Here is an 18,465-nt window from a genome sequence, read left to right on the forward strand (position 1 = left end):
ACACCACCACTACTACAATGTCGTGTCAATGCTGTTTGCATTATTTGGTGACATTCCAGAACATTACTAGAGATGGTTCATCTTCACATAGGCCATTATGCTAATTTCTCCCCACAGAATAATTGATCAAGGACTCACAGTATCCATCATTTATAGTTGTATACAAATCAGATGCATTGGATTACAGTAGTGTAGAAATGAAAGTATTTCAGAATTGAAACATTTGAGTGATCCAAGGCTGTATTTGTGTGCCAAACAACTGAAATGAGTGTTCAGGTTGTTTTAGTGCCTAATGAATATGACACAGGTAGATTAAGGCACATTTATGGAGCTGGTTCAAAGGAATCAAACATTTCATCCTTGTGACTATTGTCATCAATTTGCTATTTCTGTTGCGTCTTTTCAAGTAGTATTTTGCTTCAATCTGTGCAATCATGCTAGATACATAAATTAACCATCTAGGGGTCATAAACTGGAAGTCTTGGAATTATATTTCCAAAGACTCCTGCCTTTTCAAAATGGACTTAATATCCCATACAGGTGTAAAATGTTATACACTACAACCATAATTAGTTCAGGTACATAGATACTGTTGAGTGCAGTGTTCCTACAAAACCGTAAAACTTGATTAGCTTGACATTACTTGGAGATACAGTATACCTCTCCAAGCAATCATAATTTGGTACTGGTGAAGACTGACTGTAGTAGAAAGCACTGTGCTCTATTTGACAAATCCATGATTGAAACTACATTCAAGGCTCAGTGCAATAAATATTGGCACTTTGAGTTAATGGAATTGGCTGGAAACCATGCATCCCTCTGAGGTCCATAGCGCAGATGGAACTGAACTAAGATATTTCAGTAACATTGGTGCCTGGAATGAGGTTGTGGTCCTTGCCCTCTATCAGATGGTCCCATTGATTGAAGTCTTTATCCAAACCTGCAAAACAAAGGCAAACCCGTTTGACACATTCCTGTTTTACAAAATCGAAGAAAAAAAGCTTCTGCACGCAGAATGACATTTGGACATGTCTGATGCACCTGTTGAACCAAATGAACTCTGTACAGATCCTTACCTAGATGTCTCTGCAGGAATGCTAGCGATGCTCTATTACAGAGATCGATGCCGACCTGAGGGTCGATCTCTCCTTTCAGCTTCAGGATCTTCCCTATCCAGTTGCCAGTCAGGAAGGTGAAGTCTGGGAAGCTCTGGTGAACGGTTCCCCTGTGGGGGAAGAGGAGAATATAAGATTACTCAAGTGTCCATTGTCATTTTCAGATTAAATAAATAAAACAATTCTTAACCCAACCCCCTGAGAAACGGTTAGCTACAGAATATATTTTTTACGTCATGATGTGCCCCTCGCATAACAATTGAGGCAACTGTGTTCTTTGAATGGTGAACTGAAACCATTTAAAAAGTGAAAAGATCCTCCTTGGAAGGCAATAAACAACGGAGGTATTTATTGCACCCATACTGGTTTCAAAATCAGGAAGTGGCATTGTAAGTGCCTGACACGAGTTATAAAGGCCAGCAGGAAAGCAGATTCAGTAAGGGTGCTTGTTTGTTCTCTTGCATTACTCAACTGGACCAAAGAGAGGGCTGAGCCGACAACATCACGAAAACGATGTGAGTGCTTCCATGGGACAGGAGTCCAATCAAATTTGATTTGTCACATGCGCCGAATGCAAGAGGTGTAGACCTTACATTGAAATGCTTACTTACAAGCCCTTAACCAACAATGCTTTAAGAAGTTATGAAAACAGGTGTTCATTAAAAAATAAAGAGCAGCAGTAAAATAACAATAGCGAGGCTATATACAGGGGGTACCGGTACAGAGTCAATGTGCGGGGGCACTGGGTAATTTAGGTAATATGTACATGCAGGTAGAGTTAAAGTGACTATGCATAGATAATAAACAGAGTAGCAGCAGCGTAAAAGAGGGGTTTGAGTAGCCCTTTGATTAGCTGTTCAGGAGTCTTATGGCTTGAGGGTAGAAGCTGTTTAGAAGCCTCTTGGACCAAGACTTGGCGCTCCGGTACCTCTTGCCGTGCAGTAGCAGAGAGAACAGTCTGTGACTAGGGTGGCTGGAATCTGACCATTTTTATGGCCTTCCTCTGACACCCCCTGACATAGAGGTCCTGGATGGCAGGAAGCTTGGCCCCAGTGATGTACTGGGCCGTACGTCGAAAGGCTGAGCGGTTGCCATACCAGGCAGTGATGCAACCAGTCAAGATAATCTTGATGGTGCCGCTGTAGAACCTTTTGAAGATCCTAGGAGACTGAAAGGCTTTGTCGTGCCCTCTTCACGACTGTCTTAGCTCTCAACATGCTCCACTACAGCCCCGTCAATGAGAATGGGGGCATGCTCGGTCCTTCTTTTCCTGTAGTCCACAATCACCTCCCTTGTCTTGATCACGTTGAGGGAGAGGTTGTTTTGATTCTGGACAGCCAGATTACTCGCAAGAATGACAAAGTGGCTCATTTCATCTGGTTCTTGACACCTTCTCTTGTTTTGACTGATATGGCTAATCAAAAGGGAACCACCGCGCTAAATGGCTAAAATTCACTAGCTAGCTAACCAACAATTATAAAATGTATTTGAGACTGCAAATTTATTTATGTTTTCAATAAACATTGGAGACCAAAGACAGCTTACAACAATTTAAGCCAACTGTGTCCGTTTTGCCCCATAGGTGCGCACGGATCGGTTTGCTAAACAACCAATCAGTCTATAGGTGTGGAAACAAAATCTACTAATCTATCGTCTTTCACATTGTCATCTCAGTAACAGTGAATGTATACTCTTTCCATACTTGATGGTGATCATTTTCCTCTGCATGGAGGTGGAGGAGGAGTCCAGTTTCCTCATGCGACTGATGTTCCCGGCCCACTGGAACTTCTCAGAGTTAATGAAGAAGATGGGCTGCTTTACCCTGACATAGATCTCTTCATCCAGGGGGAACATCCATGCGTCCAAGGCAATGCCACACCTGAGGAGATCAACATAAATATGCAAATAATATTGTGAGTTCGGGGGGATGCCCCAACCAGGACTCGATCCTGGGTCCAGCAACTGTCAACCCAACATCTTATCTGTTACGCCAAGAGATCTGAACCTCTTGACGAGGTTTCTAGATGTTATGTTAAGGTTGCTGCAATAGTATAATATGGTCATTTCAGTGGTGGAAAAAGTATAGACACGTTAATAGAAAGTTACTCAAGTAAAAGTCTAAAAGTATTTGGTTCTAAATATACTTAAGTATCAAAAGTAAAAGTATAAATAATTTCAAATTTCTTATATTAAGCAAAGTAAACGGCACCCTTTTCTTGTTTTAAAAATGTACGGATAGCAAGGGGCACAACAACACTCAAACATCATTTACAAATGATGCATTTGTGTTTAGAGCGTCCGCCAGATCAGAGGCAGTAGGGTTGACCAGGTATAATTTTGATAAGTGCATGAATTGGACCATTTTCCTGCCCTGCTAGGCATTCAGAATGTAACGAGTACTTTTATGTGTCAAGGAAAATGTAAGGAGTGTAGTGAAGTGAATGTCGTGAAGTAAAAGTAGTCAAAAATATTAATAGTAAAGTAAAGTACTGATACCCCAAAAAACAACTTAAGTAGTACTGTAAAGTATTTCTACAACAGTACTTTACACCACTGGGTTAATTTAGCAAGAGAGCTAGGTACTTCTCTAGCACTAGAAAAACAGACTTCATTGATGTACGCCAACAACCATCTGAGGGATGTGATGGAAAATGTTATTGTGTGAAGAGACATCCTTGAAAATGTTCTTATTTTTCATGTCATAAATAATCCTTGGTTCCTGCCTATGCTTGGTAAAGATATGAGAGGTGACATCTCCCCCTCCTTAGGACCATCTGGCAGAATATGTTGTTTAAGATAGGAGACAGTGCCAGACACATGCAGGAACCAACCCTATGAACCATGCAAATATAACTTGTCTGTGTTAGCAGTATACAAGAGAACAAACGGGACTGCGCCGACAGAGCTCAGTTCAGACCGGCACTTTATGCATCTAAGTTTGACTGTGAGCTCTCCAGCTTGCTGTTAATAAACAATGACTCATTCAAGATTGACTTCAGGTGTCCCTGGTGGTAATTTCCACGACAAGGTGTTGAATTTCCACGATGGGACTGGTCTGCAACATCACATTGAGGTTTAAGAAATACTAATTTAGTAGATATTTTTATAAAAAGCGACACTGTGTAGTGTGTATTATTTTCAGTATAAAATATGGGGCCGGGGGGGAATCAAAGTCACAACTCTGGTGTTTTATTGCGTTACTATTTACTTTTATCTATTTGAATTTTTCTTATCTTCTTCAAGGTAAAGTCTACACTTGATGTACTCTGCGCGTGTGACAAATACAATTTTATTTTATTTTATTCAAGCACCATGTTCCAAGGAAACATTTTGAACCATCATCTTAATGTGCCATTTAATGAAATTGATTAGACTTTAGTAGAGAGGAAAATGTTATGAAGATGTGAAAACTGAAGCGACTTTGAATGTGATGAAATTGAGAGGGGTAACTCTTACTTGAAGTTGACGTCTTTGCAGAGGGCTTCTACCACTGTTGCTCCCCCAAAAGAATGGCCCATCACCGCTATCCGGCACAAGTCCATAGAGTTCTGGGGAAGAGGGAAGATACAGGGTGATGTCATTCATTACCAGTAACACCGGATAGGATTCAAACAGCAGAAAAAGTAATTGTACTAAAGGTTTGAACACGAGATGACCGAATACCAATCGAACTTTCAGCCAACATGCACAACTTGTAGGGCCTGTTTTTTATCTAATGTGGAGGAATATGTCTAAAGAGTTATCAAAACTGTCATTCAACAAATTAAAAACAGGTGGCCTTGTTTCTTTAGTTTGCTCTACATCAGTGGTTCCCAAACTTTTTATAGTCCCGTACCTCTTCAAACATTCAACCTCCAGCTTCGTACCCCCTCTAGGGTCAGCGCACTCTCAAATGTTGTTTTTGCCATCATTGTAAGCTTGCCACATACACACACTATACAATACAATTATTAAACAGAACAATGAGTGTGAGTTTGTGTCACAACCCGGCTCATAGGAAGTGATAAAGAGCTCTTATAGGAACAGGTCACAAATAATAATAATCAATCACATTGCTCTTTATTTAGCCATCTTACATATAAAACTTTATTTGTTCATCAAACATTGTGAATAACTCACCACAGATTAATGAGAAGGGTGTGTTTGAAAGGATGCACATACAGTTGAAGTCAGAAGTTTACATACACCTTAACCAAATACATTTAAACTCAGTTTTTCACAATTCCTGACATTCAATCCAAGTAAAAATTCCCTGTCTTAGGGCAGTTAGGATCACCACTTTATTTTAAGAATGTGAAATGTCAGAATAATAGTAGAGAGAATGATTTACTTCAGCTTTAATTTCTTTCATCACATTCCCAGTGGGTCAGAAGTTTACATATACTCAATGAGCATTTGATAGTATTGCCTTTAAATTGTTTAACTAGAGTCAAACGTTTCGGGTATCCTTCCACAAGCCTCCCACAATAAGTTGGGTGAATTGTGTCCCATTCCTCCTGACAGAGCTGGTGTAACTGAGTCAGGTTTGTAGGCCTCCTTGCTCGCACACGCCTTTTCAGTTCTGCCCACAAATCTTCTATAGGATTGAGGTCAGGGCTTTGTGATGGTCACTCCAATACCTTGACTTTGTTGTCCTTAACTTCTCTAGGGTAGGGGGGCAGCATTTGGAATTTTGGATGAAAAGATTGCCCAAATTAAACTGCCTTCTACTCAGGCCCAGAAGATAGGATATGCATATAATTAGTAGATTTGGATAGAAAACGCTCTAAAGTTTCCAAACCTGTTAAAATAATGTCTGTGAGTATAACAGAACTGATTTGGCAGGCAAAAACCTGAGAAAAAAAAATCCTACTTCCTGAATGGATTTGTTTGTAGTTTTCTATTCAATGCCATTACAGTATCCATTGACTTAGGACTCAAAATGCAGTTCCTATGCCTTCCACTAGATGTCAACAGTCTTTAGAAATTGTTTCAGGCTTGTATTCTGAAAAATTAGGGAGTAAGAGCAGTCTGAATGAGTGGACCCTGCCGTGTCACAGAGCTTTTTCATGCGCACGACCGAGAGAGTGCCTTTCTTGTTTACCTTTTATATTGACAACGTTATTGTCCGGTTGAAATATGATCGATTATTTAGGCTAAAAACAACCTGAGGATTGAATATAAACATTGTTTGACATGTTTCTATGAACTTTACGGATACAATTTGGATTTTTGTCTGCCTGTTGTGACTGCGTTTGAGCCTGTGGATTACTGAAGAAAACGCGCAAACAAAACAGAGGTTTTCGGATATAGAGGGAGACTTTATCGAACAAAAGGAACATATATTGAATAAATGAATGTCTTCTGAGTACAAACATATGAAGATCATCAAAGGTAAGTGATTAATTTGATCTCTATTTCTGACTTGTGTAACTCTTCTACTTGGCTGGTTACTGTTTGTAATGATTTGTCTGCTGGGCTTTGTTCTCAAATAATTGTTAAGGTATGCTTTCGCCGTTAAGCATTTTTTAAATCTGACACCGTGGTTGGATTCACAAGAAGTTAATCTTTAAACCTATGTAAAATAGTTGTATCTTTTCTGAATTTTTATAATTACCATTTCTGTATTTGAATTTGGCGCTCTGCAATCTCACTGGATGTTGGCCAGCGTCCCACATACACTAGAGAGGTTAAGCCCTTTTGTCACAACTTTGGAAGTATGCTTGGTCATTGTCCATTTGGAAGACCCATTTGCGACCAAGCTTTAACTTCCTGACTGATGCCTTGAGATGTTGCTTCAATATATCCACATCATTTTCCTCCCTCATGATGCCATCTATTTTGTGAAGTGCACCAGTCCCTCCTGCAGCAAAGCACCCCCACAACATGATGTTGCCACCCCCATGCTTCACGGTCGGGATGTGTTCTTCGGCTTGCAAGCCTCCCCCTTTTTCCTCCAAACATAAATGGTCATTAAGGCCAAACAGTTCTATTTTTGTTTCATCAGACCAGAGGACATTTCTCCAAAAAGTATGATCGTTGTCCCCATGTGCAGTTGCAAACCGTAGTCTGGCTTTTTTATGGTGGTTTTGGAGCAGTGGCTTCTTCCTTGCTGAGCGGCCTTAGAGGTTATGTCGATGTAGGACTCGTTTTACTGTGGATATAGATACTTTTGTACCCGTTGCCTCCAGCATCTTCACATGGTCCTTTGCTGTTGTTCTGGTATTGATTTGCACTTTTCGCACCAAAGCACGTTCATCTCTAGGAGACAGAACGCGTCTCCTTCCTAAGCGGTATGACGGCTGCGTGGTCCCATGGTGTTTATATTTGCGTACTATTGTTTGCACAGATGAACGTGGTACCTTCACAGACGTTTGGAAATTGCTCCCAAGGAGGAACTAGACTTGTGGAGGTCTACAATAATTTTTCTGAGGTCTTGGCTGAATTTTCCCCATGATGTCAAGCAAAGAGGCACTGAAGGTAGGCCTTGAAAGACATCCACAGGTACACCTCCTATTGACTCAAATGATGTGCAAGGCCTATCAGAAGCTTCTAAAGCCATGGCATCATATTCTGGAATTTTCCAAGCTGTTTAAAGGCACAGTCAACTTAGTGCATGTAAACTTCTGGACCACTGGAATTGTGATACAGTGAATTATATGTGAAATAATCTGTCTGTAAAAAATTGTTGGAAAAATTACTTGTGTCATGCATAAGTACTTGACAAAACTATAGTTTGTCAACAAGAAATTTGTGGAGTGGTTGAAAAACAAGTTTTAATGACTCCAACGTAAGTGTAGGTAAACTTCCAACTTCAAATGTAAATCTGCAATGATGGGTTGGATTGGAGAGAGTCTCAGTCTTAAATCATTTTCCACACAGTTTTTGCCTGTATTTAGTTTTCATGCTAGTGAGGGCCGAGAATCCACTCTCACATACAGTAGGTACGTGGTTGCAAAAGGCATTGGTGTCTTAACAGTGTGATTTGCCAAGGCAGGATACTCTTGAGCGCAGCCCAATCCAAAAATCTGCCAGTGGCTTCTGATTAAATTCAATTTTCACAAAACCGCTTGTTGCAATTTCGATGAGGCTCTCTTGTGCAGATATTGGTAAGTGGACTGAAGGCAGGGCATGAAAGGGATAAAGAATCCAGTTGTTTGTGTCGTCCATTTCGGGAAAGTACCTGCGTATTTACGCACCCAACTCACTCAGGAGCTGCGCTATATCACATTTGACATTGTCCATAAGCTTGAGTTCATTTCCACACAAAAAGTCATACAATGGAAAGACCTTTGTGTTGTCCTTGTTAATGCAGACAGAGAAGAGCTCCAACTTCTTAATCATAGCCTCAATTTTGTCCCGCACATTGAATATAGTGGAGAGTCCCTGTAATCTTAGATTCAGATCATTCAGGCGAGAAAAAACATCAACCAGATAGACCAGTCGTATGAGAAACTCATCATCATGCAAGAGTTCAGACAAGTGAAAATTATGGTCAGTCAAGAAAACTGTAAGCTCATCTCTCAATTAAAAAAAAAGAAAGTCAATACTTTGCCCCTTGATAACCAGGTCACTTCTGTATGTTGTAAAAGGGTTACATGGTCGCTACCCATATCATTGCATAGTGCAGAAAATACATGAGAGTTCAGGGGCCTTGCTTTAAGAAAGTTAACCATTTTCACTGTAGTCTCCAAAACGTATTTCAAGCAGTGAGGCATTCCTTTGGCAGCAAGAGCCTCTTGGTGGATGCTGCAGTGTACCCAAGTGGCGTCGGAAGCAACTGCTTGCACGCGCGTTACCACTCCACTATGTCTCCATGTCATGGCTTTTGCGCCATAAGTACAGATACCAACACATCTTGACCACCAAAGTCCATTTGATGTCACAAAGCTGTCCTGTCTTCAAAATATACCATCCTGGTTTCCAGAAGAGGATGTCTTCCTTAATTGACCCCCCATAAACGTAACAGACATATACCAGGAGCTGTGCCAGTCCCACCACGTCTGTTGACTCATCTAGCTGTAACGCATATAATTCACTGGCTTGTATATGAAGCAGTAATTGTTTCAAAACATCTCCTGCCATGTCACTGATGTGTCGTGAAACAGTGTTGTTTGATGAAGATATTGTCTGTATAGTTTTTGGGCCTTTTCCCCCAGGATTGTCCCAGCCATATTCGCAGTTGCAGGAAGAATTAAGTTCTCCACAATAGTATGAGACTTGCCTGTCCTTGCCACTCGGTAGCTCACCATATAAGACGCTTCTAGCCCCTTCATATTAATGGTATCTGTTGCTTTTATACATGTCTTACTACTCGAAAGTCGTCTTAATTCTCACTCAAAAAACTCCTATGGCTTATTTTTCAAATTGGCATGTTTTGTTTTAAATGTCTGCGCAAGAGTGAAGGTTTCATTGAGTTGTGAGATAGTACTTTTGCACATATAACATACTGTGGCTGAGGAAAGACACCTCTCCCAATATAAATGAACCACAAATCAATGTAGTTCTCATCATATTTGCATTCTTCGATGGTCCAACGTCCCTGTCTGTTGTTCGGTGGTTTCCCAGGTAAGGGGGCAGTAGCTCTTCGGCTGCATCAGATTCACAACTGTCAGTGTCCATGCTAGCTAGGCTAACAACAAATGTAAAATTACTGATTCTAGCATTGGATGTGCTCGTGGACGCAGAACAACTTGTGTCGTCGACAGGTACAGATGTAGTACTGCTGGTAGTAGCAGTACTACCAGTAGAGCTGGTATGTGTCTCTATGGACACGGGCCTTACATTTCTTAACCATTTATCCGTTTTCGAGCTAACAGAATGAGCAACAGCTACATTTGGCTACATAGGGACCGTTAGTGGAATTCCCGCGGGAGATTAACGGTTAATATGATTGGATGTTCATTATTTGACTAGGCTACCTGTATTTGACATTGTGTTGTTATTTTGTTGAACACTAGATGGTTTAATTGTATTTTTGGCAGTGAAACGAGGCTACTCAGGCGGGAAAAAAAACTCACCCAAATGTATAGCCCCGTTGGAAAATATAAATGGAAAATATATATATATTTTTAATGTGAATCACATTTTTATTTGGCGTACCCTCGACGGCATTTCGATTACCCCAGATTGGAAACACCTGCTCTACATAAAGGGTTCACGTGGTGTTGTGAGTAGGCGGAGTATTGTCTAAAAGCAGTTCATTTAGCCATTCCCAGCGGCAGAGAACACAAAAGGGTTCAAAGCCGCTGGTCACTGATTGTTTCATTTGAGACATAAAATATTCACCTCCAAAGTCGTCCAGTCAAACTCTGTCTGAAGCACGTTCTCCATATTTTTTCCTGCGTTGATTTGGATGAGTGTATCCAAAGCCTTTATGCACTCGTCAGCTCGCTGTTTCACCTACAAATAGACAGTTCAATATTATGCTTAGTTCTCAAACATGAAATTGTCTTCCTAACAGAATGCAATGCGGAGTAATATAGTCAGTGTGGCTCAGTTGGTAGAGCATGGCGCTTGCAACTCCAGGGTTGTGGGTTTGATTCCCACAGGGGACAATCACAAAAATGTATGCACTGGATAAAAGTATCTTCTAAATGACTAAAATGTAAAAATATAATACACATGCAATATTCCATGTTATGGCAGTAGTGATATCACATTCATAAAACAAATGTATTACTCAAATGTATTTTCCTGAGGAATGGCTCAGACAAGCAGATAAAAGGGTCTACACATGACTACACCGAATGTGACATATTCAAATGTGTACCTGTTTATTCCTAAGGGGGAATTCACTCTCGCCTGGTTTCAGAGACCGGTAGTACATCCATTCCTCTACCAGGTTCTCTGGGGCCTCGGGGTTGGGTTTAGGCGGCGAAGCCTCATCTTTCTCAGGCTCTTGAGGCTTTTGATGGTAGAAGTATGTTGCAGAGGCAGATTCATCCCTAGAGTAAAACACCAAATAGATATCGTTCAGCGGCACCAATACTGACATTATATCCTTTCGGTTGTTGTACAATGCTGACAGAGATCTGAAAAAAGTGTTTTCTTTAAAAAGTACACAAGTCTGCTTTAATGAATAGGATATAGGAAAACGTTGAGTACATGTATAATATTACATATTAAGTGAAAATAAACAGTAATGACATACATGCAGTACCAGTCAAAAGTTTTAAAACACCTACTCATTCAAGGGTTGTTCTTTATTTGTACTACTTTCTACATTGTAGAATAATAGTGAAGAGGTCAAAACTATGAAATAACACATATGGAATCATGTAGTAACCAAAAAAGTGAAACAAATTCAAATATATTTTATATTTGAGATTCTTCAAATTAGCCACCCTTTGCCTTGATGACAGCTTTGCACGCTCTTGGCATTCTCTCAAAAAGCTTCATGCACGATAGCTAAGGAATTCTCAAGGTTTTGCTGCCTGAGGTAGAGTATCTCATGATAAGCTGTAGACCACACTATCTACCTACCAAGTTTTCATCTGTATTTTTTGTAGCTGTCTACATACCATCACAGACTGATGCTGGCACTAAGACCACACTGAATGAGCTGTATTCCATTATAAGCGAACAGGAAAATGCTCATTCAGAGGCGGCGCACCTAGTAGTTTGGGACTTTAATGCAGGGAAACTTAAATCCGTCTTACCAAATTTCTATCAGCATGTTAAATGTGCAACCAGAGGGGAAAAAAACTATGGACCGCCTTTACTCCACACACAGAAACGCATACAAAGCTCTCCCTCGCCCTCCATTTGGCAAATCTGACCATAATTCTATGCTCCTGATTCCTGCTTACAAGCAAAAGTTAAAGCAGGAAGCACCAGTGACTCGGTCTATAAAAAAAGTGGTCAGATGAAGCCGATGCAGGACTGTTTTTCTAGCACAGACTGGAATATGTTCCGGGGTTCCTCCGATGGCATTGAGGAGTACACCACATCAGTCATTGGCTTCATCAATAAGTGCATCGATGACGTCGTCCCCACAGTGACCGTACATACCCCAACCAGAAGCCATGGATTACAGGCAACTTCCGCACTGTGATAAAGGGTAGAGCTGCCGCTTTCAAGGAGCGGGACTCTAACCCGGAAGCTTATAAGAAATCCTGCTATGCCCTCCGACGAACCATCAAACAGGCAAAGCGTCAATACAGGACTAAGATCAAATCGTACTACACCGGCTCTGACACTCGTCGGATGTGGCAGGGCTTGCAAACCATTACAGACTACAAAAGGGAAGCACAGCCAAGAGCTGCCCATTGACACGAGCCTACCAGACGAGATAAACCACTTCTATGTTCGCTTCGAGGCAAATAATACTAAAACATGCATGAGAGCACCAGCTGTTCCGGAAGACTATGTAATCATGCTCTCCGCATGCGATGTGAGTAAGACCTTTAAACAGGTCAACATTCACAAGGCCGCAAGGCCAGACGGATTACCAGGACATGTATTGCGAGCATCCGCGGACCAACTGGCAAGTGTCTTCACTGACACTTTCAACCTCGCCCTGTCCGAGTCTGTAACACCTACATGTTTTAAGTAGACCACCATAGTCTCTGTGCCCAAGAACACTAAGGTAACCTGCCTAAATGACTATCGACCCGTAGCACTCACATCTGTAGCCATGAAGTGCTTTGAAAGGCTGGTCATGGCTCACATCAACACCATCATCCCAGAAACCCTATACTAACTCCAATTTGCATACCGACCAAACAGATCCACAGATGATGCAATCTCTACTGCACTCCACATGGCCCTTTCCCACCTGGACAAACGGAACACCTATGTGAGAATGCTATTCATTGACTACAGCTCAGTGTTCAACACTATAGTGCCCTCAAAGCTCATCAATAAGCTAAGGACCCTGGGACTAAACACCTGCCTCTGCAATTGGATCCTGGATTTCCTGATGGGCCGCCCCCAGGTGGTAAGGGTAGGTAACAACACATCCGCCACGTTGATCCTCAACACAGGGGCCCCTCAGGGGGGGTAGTGCGTACAGACCAGTACATCACTGGGGCCACGCTTCCTGCCATCTAGGACCTCTATACCAGGCAGAGTCAGAGGAAGGCCCTAAAAATAACCAAAGACACAAGCCACCCTAGTCATAGACTGTTCTCTCTGCTACCGCAAGGCAAGCTGTACTGAAGCGCCAAGTCTAGGTCCAAGAGGCTTCTAAACAGCTTCTACCCCCAAGCCATAAGACGCTGAACAAATAATCAAATGGCCAAATGGTTGTTATCATCTATGCATAGTCACTTTAATAACTCTACCGACATGTACATATTACCTCAACTAACCGGTGCCCCCGCACATTGACTCTGTACTGGTACAGACATAGTCTTGCTATTGCTATTTTACTGCTGCTCTTTAATTACTTGTTACTTTTTACTGCATTGTTGGTTAGGGGCTCGTAAGTAAGCATTTCACTGTAAGGTCTAAACCTGTTGTATTCGGCGCATGTGACTAATACAATTTGATTTGATGAGGAATGCTTTTCCAATAGTCTTGAAGGAGTTCCCACATATGCTATGCACTTGGCTGCTTTTCCTTCACTCTGCGGTCCAACTCATCCCAAACCATCTCAATTGGGTTGAGGTCAGGTTATTGAGGCCAGGTCATTTCCTGCAGCACTCCATCACTCTCCTTCTCTCCTTCTTGGCCAAATAGCCCTTACACAGACTGGAGGTGTTGGGTCATTGTCCTGTTGAAAAACAAATGATAGTCGCACTAAGCGCAAACCAGATGGGATGTCGTATCGCTGCAGAATACTGTGGTAGCCGTGCTGGTTAACTGTGCCTTGAATTCTAAATGAATCAGTGTCACCAGCAAAGCACCACCAAACATCACACCTCCTCCATGCTTCACGGTGGGAACAAAACATGTAGAGATCATCCGTTCACCTTCTCTGCGTCTTACAAAAAGGCATGGTGGTTGGAACCAAAAATCTCACTCATCAGACCAAAGGACAGATTTACACCGGTCTAACGTCCATTACTCGTGTTTCTTGTCCCAAGCAGGTCTCTTCTTCTTATTGGTGTCCTTTAGTAGTGTTTTTTGTTGTTGCAGCAATTCGACCACAAAGGCCTGATTCACGCAGTCTCCTCTGAACAGTTGATGTTGAGATGTGTCTGTTACTTGAACTCTGTGAAGCATTTATCTGGGCTGCGATTTCTGAGGCTGGTAACTTATCCTCTGCAACAGAGGTAACTCTGAGTCTTCCTTTACTTTGGCAGTCCTCATGAGATCCAGTTTCATCATAGCGCTTGATGCACTTGAAGAAACTTGAAAAGTTCTTGAAATGTTCCGTATTGACCGACCTTCATGTCTTAGAGTAATTATTGACTGTCGTTTCTCTTTGCTTATTTGGGCTGTTCTTGCCATAATATGGACTTGGTATTTTACCAAATAGGGCTCTCTTCTGTATACCAACCCTACCTTGTCACAAAACAACTGATTGGCTCAAACGCATTAAGAAGGAAAGAAATTCCACTATTTAATTCTTAACAAAGCACACCTGCTAATTGAAATGCATTCCAGGTGACTACCTCATGAAGCTGGTTGGGAGAATCCCAAGCATGTGCAAAGCTGTCATCAAGGCAAAGGGTGGATACATATCACATATATTTTGATATGTTGAACACTACTACATGATACCATATGTGTTATTTCAAAGTTTTGATGTCTTCACTATTATTCTACAATGTAGAAAATAGTAAAAATAAGGAAAAACACTTAAAATGAGTAGGTGTGTTCAAACTTTTGACTGGTATTGTACATACATATAATTTGACATATTAAGTGTAAATAAACAGAAATGTCATTAATACATACATATAATATGACATATTAAGTGTAGATAAACAGTAATGTTGTACATTAGTCTGAGATTGTCTATCTAGGCCTAACACATATCATTAACACTTCCATTATCACACTCACTCGTTTGGCTGACAAGCCAACCAGATTCCTACAGATTGATAAAACGGCTGACAAACCAACCAGATTCCTACAGATTGATAAAACGGCTGACAAGCCAACCAACGTTTGGTGTTAGCACGTGTATTTGTTGGATTTACAACTGCACAGGAACAAAAAATAAATAATCTTAACTGAAATAGAGATGTTTCACTTGAAAGTCAAAAATGTTCAAGATTAAATTATTCAAAATTATTCAAAATTTGAATTAATTTGGTTGGAGGCAAGTGATTCTCGTTCATGTGTAATATATCTGATCTGTGGTAAGGTAAAAAAAGTAATAAAATTGAACCCGTTTTGAAAAGAGAAAACAGACAATTCTGCTCCATTGCATTCCATTGTTAGGTGCAAGAGTGACAATATATTTAACTGCATCTTTAACACAACACAAATGTGTAACACAACACAACACAATAGCCAGTTCAGTGCTGCTGAAATTCACAGAAGTCCACAGCAGCAAGCTTAACCTGTATAGGCTGTGGTGGGCTTTGGGCCATAACCCCATGACAGACAGGGTTAGGCCACAGACCAGCCATTATGCTATCCATATAGTACCAGCAGTCCATACTGATAAAAATGTGATGACCTAGTTTGTACCATTGTACCACTCCTACCCTGAGATAAACAGGCAGGCCGCTCACGCCTGCTGCCTATACGAGGGTGACTGTCTGTGTATTTATGGAGAGTCCTATGCCATTGTTAGCTTAAGAACATTAACTGTCGACTGGAATCTCATCCCTTCCTCTGTCCATTAGATTAGGGAGCGCTTCTCAAAGTCTATTTTCATGAATGAAGTGGACAGAGACTGTGTTTACAGTGTGTGTGTAGAGAGTGTGGAGTACCTGTGTTCCACTGATGCTACTATGAAGCCTTGTGAGGCCAGTTCAGTGCATATGGCTGAATATAAAGTTCTGGGAGAAAAAGAGGTGAGGCATAAGATCATGTCCATATAATAACATAATATAATGTCCATATAAATAATAGAGAATGTACATGTAAGGCGAACAATAAACTTCTGTTTGTACCTGAAAGCTCCAAGTCCATGAGAGAAGATGACTACTGGATACTTCCCATTTTGTTTATATGAGCCATTCAGGGCAGCAGGTATCTTAAAAGATCCTTTATAAAACACCAGAAACAACATGTTATAACAACTCAAGCACAGTTTGTGATTTAATAACCTCTACTGTATACTACATGCAACACTGTAAATCTAGCCCACCTGAGTTCGATGTTCCAGGATCACTATAGCTGAAATAACTAAATGGTCATGTGTACCATAGAATAAAAGTATTTACCAAAGAGGTAATTGAAAATCTTTTCACTCAGGCCTCTGTTGATTTTCATGAAGTCTGCAAGCCCATAGAAATATCCTTTACATGGGATCCAGTCTGGTTTTTCAGCATTGTCGGACACTACACATGGATAGTATAACCTAAAGAATGTTCCCTGGTGACAGACAGTTTAAATGGTTGTTACCAGTTGATTTGGTATTTGGGAAAGATAATTTTTACTAGCTAGTAGGAAAATTTGAAAAATAACAACACTGTTTACCTCTACAGTATGATCCATCATGAAATCTGAACATCCCACAGCATTAGGCCCTTTTGCTGGTGGGATTCCTAGGTTGTTGCTACAGGAGTTTCCCATAGCTGCGAAGAGACTCAATGTGCACCTTTGATCTGTAAACGCATTAGAATGTCAGTTGAGTCAGCATGAATAAGCACATATCTAGATGGTAGATACGGCGTAGGAAGTATATTTCAACATTCTTCGTATATTACATGAGAGACTACAGTTCCCCAATAAAGGAGCATGAAGTCAAATTATGTGATGAATGCCAGCACCTAGCAAGATGTCTTTGGATCCTCAATGTGTATATGTAGCTGACAGTTAAAACATGACATAAATCATTAACTAACTAGCCACGACGTTAAGACTGATTTATTTACAACCAACTAGATCATGGCATTAATGAATTAACATTAGCAAGTATGAACGAAATTGACTAACGTTAGCTATCATGAGTAACTAGGAATGGATAGATGCCAAAAGTTTAAAACGTTGATTCATGATGCTAGTTATAACTATTTAGTTTTTATAATTTGGTTTACCTTTTAAAGCTAACAACTACCAATGACAAATGAGTTCGATTCAATTCAGTAACGTATCCATACCTGATCCTGTCCTTGACCACTGATAAATCTTCTTAGCTAATAACTGTATGAGTCCACCATTAGCGTACATCGACCTCTAGGTTGCCTGATAAAGTTAGTTAGAAAGACGGACCAGTTGCTCGTGGGTTGCTAGCTAGCTAGGTCAACATTATCAGGTGAAACCTGTTTAAAAGTATGTCATTCGGGAGTGGCTTCCTAGGTGCATTCACTGTCTGTGGACACACATTTAGTAAGAGTTGGGTTAGACAAATCGGGACTAGTGATGCACCAACTGACGTAGCTACTAGCTGGTTAGCTTAGCATTAGCACTTGCTGGCTACAGACTGCCTTCAAAAAGCATGGTCTCGTGTCTTCATGGCTTCTGTCCGCTGTAGTAGCAAAGATGCTTGTATAGCTAAACCACTACACCAAGATACACCACAACCGGTCGTTTTAAACGGGAACAAATGAGTCATAGTGGGCATAACCAAGCAAGGAGGTGGGCAGAGCCAAGCACGAGCTAGCAAGATCCTATTGGCGCGTACAATTTTATATTTGCATATTTCTGTTGGGGAACGTCTACTCTAAAGTGCGCGTGTGCAAAAACTCAATTCGCCTTTGCACTCGTTCTAAACAACGTAATTTGTTAAACATTTAGCAAAAGGTAACGTCTACAAAACCAGTCCACTCTGTTCGTAATATATTCTAGTTTTGGGAACATAAAACTGTATTGAGATCAAATGTTTAGTCGATGAGAACATTTGCAGAATGTCGGCGAAAATCCATCTCGTTCCATCTTCTCCCACTGCAGGCCATTGGATTTCCTCTAACTATCATATTTGGTCGTGAGTGGAAACACCAAGCAGATGCTTCACATTAATACATCTGGTGAAATATCGGTCTCATTGTTCTGTCGTTGATGGTTGGCAATCGCTTTGTAATTATTTGCATATTTATTGCATGACACAAACATTGTACAGATCAATATGCAAATATCACAAATAACAAAATATTACAGAAAAGTAAATAAATAAAACCAGAGAGACACTGAAAAAGTATACATTACACAATTAGACAAGTTCGATTTTGACAAATACTGTAGATTATTTTTTGATCATTTGCTATGTATACCTTTCAAGGATGTTACCTAATATTCTAAATCAATTAGATCAATTAATAAATTAACAAATGATTGGCTGTCACTGTGTGTGTATGTAAAATAA

At 40.7% G+C, this 18,465-nt stretch overlaps 1 protein-coding gene across 1 annotated transcript; it reads right to left on the reverse strand.

Moving 5' to 3' along the window:
• Positions 1 to 134: 134 nt before the first annotated feature.
• Positions 135 to 17,716, reverse strand: LOC110522503 (platelet-activating factor acetylhydrolase). The gene is made up of 11 exons (XM_021600941.3): positions 17,264 to 17,716; positions 16,641 to 16,768; positions 16,385 to 16,535; positions 16,112 to 16,205; positions 15,929 to 15,997; positions 10,867 to 11,041; positions 10,383 to 10,496; positions 4,572 to 4,663; positions 2,818 to 2,994; positions 1,077 to 1,225; positions 135 to 940 (listed from the first exon to the last, which is right to left on the reverse strand). Exons 1-11 carry the CDS (start codon positions 17,331 to 17,333, stop codon positions 849 to 851), a joined length of 1,311 nt encoding a protein of 436 aa, XP_021456616.1. The 5' UTR covers positions 17,334 to 17,716; the 3' UTR covers positions 135 to 848.
• Positions 17,717 to 18,465: the final 749 nt, after the last annotated feature.

Source organism: Oncorhynchus mykiss, chromosome 4, assembly GCF_057628025.1.
Source record: "Oncorhynchus mykiss isolate SJ-2025 chromosome 4, ASM5762802v1, whole genome shotgun sequence".
In the NCBI taxonomy this organism is placed as follows: Eukaryota; Metazoa; Chordata; class Actinopteri; order Salmoniformes; family Salmonidae; genus Oncorhynchus; species Oncorhynchus mykiss.